A 6688-nucleotide genomic window follows, 5' to 3' on the forward strand; every position below is an offset into this window, starting at 1 on the left:
CACAAAAGGTCACAGGTCAAATGCTATATGAGTCTATTTATATGAAATATCCAAAATAGATAAATCTGTAGAGATAGAAGGCAGATTGTTGATTCAGGGGCTACAGAGAGGGAAGATGTGGAGAAACTTATAATGGGTATGGGGTTTTACTTTGGAGTGATGAAAATGTTTTGGAACTAATAGAGGTAGTGGTAGCACAACATTATGACTGTATTAAGTGCCACAGCATTATTCACTTTAAAATGGTTAAATTTATATTATGTGAATTTCACCTCAATAAGTTATTTAAAAAATAAGATCCTAGGTGATTCCTGTGCATGGTAAGGTCTGAGAGGACTGTTCTAGTAGGTACTTTGTCATTAAAAGTTTGGAACTTCAGGAAACTTCTAGTAGGCTGGAAAATGACTCCACTTATGAGAAGTTAGACACCCAAGTTTCACATTTGTTCAGAAAAAAATGAGATTGAGGGCAGATTACAGACCTGGATCTGGTGGGAACCTGCCCTGAGGGACCTCATAGTCTGGAAGGAGTAAAAGGAGCAACAGTATATACACAACTGTTCAGGGTACAAATACTGTGTCATTCATTCACAATATACATTTATTGAGCAGTGAAAAAAAAACAGACAAAAATCTCTACTCTCATGAAACTGTCATTCTAGTGGGAAGAGACAGAACAAATAAGCATATTATGCAGTATGTGACATGATAAGAAGCACTATAGAGAAAAATAACAGGGAGGAGGAATGTGGAAAAGGATAGGCCAAGTATTCTGAGAGCTCAGAAAGATAAAGGACATCTAGTCAAGGGAGAAAAGAAGGCCTCCTGGAAAAAGCAAATACTTATTCTAGATTTGCAATAAATTCTGGGAAAGAGGCTCTTAGAACTGGGCTTCAGAGGGCAGGCAGAGGGCTGATGCCCTAGCCATAGAGATCAGCAGACTTGAAGCACAGTATACCAGCACAGAGCTGAAGCTTATCTCCCTATAACTCCATGAGGTAGACAGGGAAGGACTTATTAGGCCATTTTACAGATAGGTGTACTGGGAACAAGAGCAAAGAAGTGACATAGCTAAGGTCACCCACTGCTTACCAACCGGTTAGTGGCAGAGCAGAAAGTCCAGGTTGGATCTCCTGATTCTGGGGCAAGCTGACAGGGCCCTGAGCATACCAGACTATGTGGGGCTATGATGTGAAGACAAGGGTGTAGAGATAAGGTGGGGACTGAAGATCCAGGGCCAGGGAGCCCTGGGGGACCCAAGGCTTCCATGCGGTCTTGCTATCCTGTTCCATCCCTTCTTTTTTCTTTCCTAGTGCTCTGCTGGAAAATGAGAAGAAGAAACGTGAGATGGCAGAAAAGGAGAAGGAGAAGATTGAACGGGAAAAGGAGGAACTGATGGAGAGGCTGAAGCAGATTGAGGAACAGACTAAGAAGGCTCAGCAAGGTGAGGCTTGGAGTCATCTTGGAGACTGACTCTTTGGGCTGGAAACCCTTCTGTCTGAGCTGCAGACTCAAGCCATATGTTCCAGTTGTGGCTATAGGATAGATGTAGGATGGGGCAAGAGGAAGAGTGCCTAGAGCTTTCTGTCAGCTGTGCCCTGGGGTGAAGCATTTCCAGGAAGGAAGCTAAGTGTCCCTTCTTTATCTCTGCACTCTTCACCATCTTTCTAACCCTTTCTCTTCCCAGAACTGGAAGAACAGACCCGCAGGGCTCTGGAACTTGAACAGGAGCGGAAGCGCGCCCAGAGTGAGGCTGAGAAACTGGCCAAAGAGCGTCAAGAAGCTGAAGAGGCCAAGGAGGCCCTGTTGCAGGCCTCCCGGGACCAGAAGAAGACCCAGGAACAGCTGGTAAAGCTAAAAAATGGGCTGAGATTATGTGACCTGAGTTTTCTCTTGTCTTCCCTAACTGTGAGGTAGGCAATGCCAAAAAGAGAGAGAGAGGGAGGTAAGTAGAGTGAGAGAGGGGGAGAGAGAGAAGAGGGAGAAGGAGGAGGAGGAGGAGGAAAAGGAGGAAAAAGACAGAGATAACATGTTTGTCTTCAGGTCTATAGTGTAAGTGGGGAGCTCTGACTTATAAGGAAATGGTTTGGAGTTAATAGGGTGCTGTAGTAAATCTGAGAATAGGAGTGTTCCTCTGGGCTTCCTAGAGGAGTTATGGTAAAAAGAGCCTCTAGAACAGCAAGCAAGTGGAGCAGCAGGTTCTCTGTTAGTTCCCAGAAAATCTGGAGTTGAGGACACCTGGGCCCTGAAGACTCATAAGCTTCTGATTTATCCATAGGCCTTGGAAATGGCAGAGCTGACAGCTCGGATCTCCCAGCTGGAGATGGCCCGAAAGAAAAAGGAGAGTGAGGCTGCAGAATGGCAGCAGAAGGTAAGACACAGTGTCCAGGGCAAAGCAGTGTGGGATGGGGTTCTACATGCATAGGTTCCAGTTCCTTAGATTCCTTAGGTTTGGTTTCCTTCACCCTTACATCCTCTCTTGATAGTGAGCAATATGGCAGAAGTGCCTCAAGTCTTTCTCAAATACTTACCAGAATTCCCCAATACCCCAAGGAAATTGGTACAATTAATCCTATTATACAGCTGAGGAAACTAAGGATCAGGCAGACAAAGAGACTTGGCCTACCTGGTGCCTGCTTCCTGCTAGGCTATTCTAGGCATACGTTGGGATGCCACAAGTTGGCCTGGTCTGACTGCCAGCTCTTCTGTTACTGGACAGGCTCAGATGGTACAAGAAGACCTGGAGAAGACCCGTGCGGAGCTGAAGACTGCCATGAGCACTCCTCATGTGGCAGAGCCTGCTGAGAATGAGCAGGATGAGCAGGATGAGAATGGGGCAGAGGCCAGCGCTGACCTGCGGGCTGATGCCATGGCCAAGGACCGCAGTGAGGAAGAACGTACCACTGAGGCAGAGAAGAATGAGCGTGTGCAGAAGCACCTGAAGGTACCCAGGCAGAGGCAATGGGTCATGGAGACCATGGGTAGCCTATGACCTTCACTAGGTCATCGGTGGGGCATGACCTTCCTAGGTCATCATGAGGGGATAGGTAGAGGAGCCTGTCTCAGTGCTGTATGGAAGCTTGAGCCTTTCTTAAGTGAGTGTTTTAGGGGAAGGCACCTCTCACTTCTTAATCAGATCCTGGACCACCTCTTCCCTTGCCTTTTTTTTAAACTCCATCCTCCATCCATACTCCATTTATACTTGATTGACTAAATCCGTACCTGAATCTTTGGTACATTGTTCTGCTCTCAGGGAATACCTGTCATCAGTTGATCTGCTAAGTTTGTGATGTTTTTATTTTATTCTTGCCTCACTGCAGTTCTAACAGGGCTGGAAATGGTTCTTAAAAATGTGTGTGTGTGTGTGTGTGTATAAAAAGGGGGTGGAGGGAGAGAGAGAGAGAGGTGGGGAGGGGAGGGGGGAGGGAGGGAGGGACGAAGGAAAGAAGGAAGGCAGGAAGAAAGGAAATAAATCTAGTTAATAAGGGGAGTAAAATAAGAGGAAGCCATTAACCCCTCATCCCCTTGTCCCCTCACAGGCTCTCACTTCAGAGCTGGCCAATGCCCGCGATGAGTCCAAGAAGACTGCTAATGACATGATCCATGCTGAGAACATGCGACTGGGTCGAGACAAATACAAGACCCTGCGCCAGATCCGGCAGGGCAATACCAAGCAGCGCATTGATGAGTTTGAGTCCATGTAATGGGCACTCAGCCTCTAGGGACCCCTCCTTCCTTCTTCCTTGCCCAGACACTCCTACACTCTTGCCTAACACACACTGTGCTGGAGCCACTAACTAGAGCAGCCCTGGAGTCATGCCAAGCATTTGGTGCAGCCATGGGACCAAACCTAGCCCCTCACCCCTTACTCACATCCCTAGGCAGAGAGATGGCCCACTATGGTGCCAATGGGACCTTCTTTTTCCTCTGGCCCTTTTGATCTAGCTTGCTAGAAGAAATCACTTTCCCAGTTCAGAGGCACTTCCTACTTGATTTGAGAAATACACCCACATTGACTGTTGTTCTGCAGAAGTCAAGTGTGGAGTAGGTTGAAAACTAGCCCCTACCCTTACCCCACCACTGCCTTCCTCTTCATGGTTCTGTGATTTGCAGAATTGGAATATCACAGGGTTTAGGAAAAGAGGCAGGACCCTGGCTATATGCTCTAGAATGTCAACTGCCCAAGAATTAGGCCTCCCAATGTCTATTCCTTCTCGAGTCATTTAGGCTTTGTAATGATTGGAGGCTAAAAAGATGTTCAATCATTCTACTCTCTACCTCCCAGATTGGGCCTGTTACAAACTTGGTCCCAATAAACTTGGTCCCTGAGTTCAGGGACTCAGTTTCTCCTCAGGGTGAGATGGGGGAGACAGTGCCTTCAAGAGGCTTCACCAACATCCTCAAAGACCATTGGCCCTTCTGTTCAGGCAAGACTGGGTAGAAGTTCTGTCCCAAAGCCTTAAGGGAGCATAGGCTTGTTAAAAGTGAGCTCTACGGGCAGAGATATCTCTTACTTCTTATTCTGGCTTCCTCTTCCCTTCTTGGGATCTGCTCATCACTCCAATCCCCAAATCCCCTCCAGGTAGAAGAGTAGGAATGGTGACACCAAAACCTAGCCAATATCATCCAGGACTCTTACTGAAGGGAGGAAATATTCACACCTGGCTTCAGTATTTTCCCTGCTAGGTATCCCAGACCACCTCTCCCTTCAGAGCTACTTGGGCCATAGCTCCTGCTTCAGGGCCATCAAGGCCTTGGTGTAGTGAGCCCTGGATCTTGATGCCAGTTGGCTCAACTGGCGAGAGGGTGGAAGAAGCTGAGTGTGATGAGAGAAGCCCGTGGCCCAGATCCTGCAGTTTACTTGACCCCCTTCAGGTGCCTAATAGCCCCTTCCTATCACCTCTCTCCAAGGTGGTAATTGGGTCCTGCTTCTGTTAGACAAACCTCTAACCCAGGTCTTGCCACCAGCTGAGCTGTCACTTGGAGCTGTAAACCAGAGAGCTGTTAGGGGCTCTGGCCTGGTCCCTTTCACACCCCCACCCCTTTTTCTCAACCCAGGAGCAGCCTTCTCCTCCTCTTCATCTCTGTCTCATGTGTGCTCTTTTTCTTTCTACCAGTATTATATATTTTAGTGGCATCTAACTCAATATTGATTTCTGCATTTCTTGCTAATGCACCCTAAGAAGATATTAGTCTTGGGACAGGATCATTTTGGCCTCATTCCCTTACCACCCCTTCACTTGGGAAGCTTATACTACATTATAAGAGAATATTTTGCCAGAAACATTAATGTAAGAAGCTTTCAGTATTAGTGATATCACCTGTCACTATAGGTCATACAATCAATTTTTAAAGTACTTGGTATTTGGTTTTATTGTTCCTTTTTTTGCCGTCTCCCCAGAGTTTGGTCCCCAAGGGCGATACTGTCCTTCCATGCAGTGCCCTGAGCCCAGAGCCCATGGTTTTGATCCCTCCCTCCCCTTGCCTCCTGCTTGACCTTGGGAAGTCTTATGTGCATTGCTGTGAATTATATTAACACTTTCTTGGTGATACAACCTACATTGGCTAAATTCAAACCTGGAATTGTGGGGCAATCTAGCTACCTTTAGGGCAGTTCCCCTCCTCCCGCATCCCTCCCAGGAAAGCTGGGGAGAAAGGTTAGATTTTGTATTCAGGTTTTTTTGTGTGTATTTTTTTGGGTTTTAAAATTTGTTTTTGGAGGGGTTTATGCTTAACCCATGTTCTATCTCAGTGCCAATAAAATTTAGGAAGACATCACTGTGACTTGATCTTTCTTTGTGGAATGAGCAAGTGGCTGCAAGATACTTCACTGTAATTTCCACTCTCTGGACCACCTACCCATCCCTGGTCTCATTCCATTCTCACTTCAGTCGTATGGGGCGTAGATCTGACTCTCTTCATTTTATAGAGGAAGGAATGGACTTGAAAAAGAATAACTGCCCAAGGGCACAGGACTGTATGACTTAATAGCCTATGCCCTTTAATAGCCCCAGGCCAACTTTTCCAGTGTAGGTGGGCCCTGCATTGACCATGTGGTGCTTATGGGCTTGCTTGGCATTGGGGCTTTGGGGCTGCTTGTGAGGGGTGATTTTTATCTCTGGACTTCTCCTGGGGTGGTCAGACCCTTTCCTGCCTCCTTGTCAGGAAGGCCTCCAGGCTTGTTCACCTCCTACTACCCTCATTTATTGCAGTGCAAATGAACGTCAGAGAAATTATCTTGAGCTTTGTTGCAAAAGGTGGTGGGGAGTGGAGTGTCAAGTAAGAATGGAGATTGTATATCTGTACAAAAGCTGTTGGGCAGTACTTCGTGTCAATTTTATAGCCTACATTGGTTATCCCAATTTTACTGTTGAGGAAACTGAGACCTAGATAAGCCTTCCAGGCTGTCTTGGACATGGCATACTCTCATTTAAGCTTCCTTCTTGGTGAGCCAATACTTGCAAGGAAAAGTAAGTTGTGTGTTCTGTGAGCTCTGAATCCTTATAATAGCCCTTTCAGGCAGTGGCTCCCAAACTTGTCTGCATATTAAAATCTTAAAGATTCCAAAACCTAGACCACATCCTCAGATAAAATTATAATCTCTAGCAGGGGGACACAAGCATCACAGCATATTTGTTAATTCCAATGTGTAGACAAACTTGGGAACCACTGCTCTGAGGACTTACTAT

The 6688-nt window shown here is 46.5% G+C and overlaps 1 protein-coding gene across 1 annotated transcript; it reads left to right on the forward strand.

Moving 5' to 3' along the window:
• The first annotated feature begins 1280 nt into the window (after positions 1–1280).
• MSN (moesin) lies at positions 1281–5777 on the forward strand. Its single transcript, XM_032474370.1, has 5 exons — positions 1281–1443; positions 1687–1847; positions 2278–2370; positions 2719–2943; positions 3539–5777. The coding sequence occupies exons 1-5, from the start codon at positions 1347–1349 to the stop codon at positions 3701–3703; spliced, it is 741 nt and encodes a 246-aa protein (XP_032330261.1). The 5' UTR covers positions 1281–1346; the 3' UTR covers positions 3704–5777.
• Positions 5778–6688: the final 911 nt, after the last annotated feature.

This window comes from Camelus ferus, chromosome X (assembly GCF_009834535.1).
Source record: "Camelus ferus isolate YT-003-E chromosome X, BCGSAC_Cfer_1.0, whole genome shotgun sequence".
Taxonomy (NCBI): Eukaryota; Metazoa; Chordata; class Mammalia; order Artiodactyla; family Camelidae; genus Camelus; species Camelus ferus.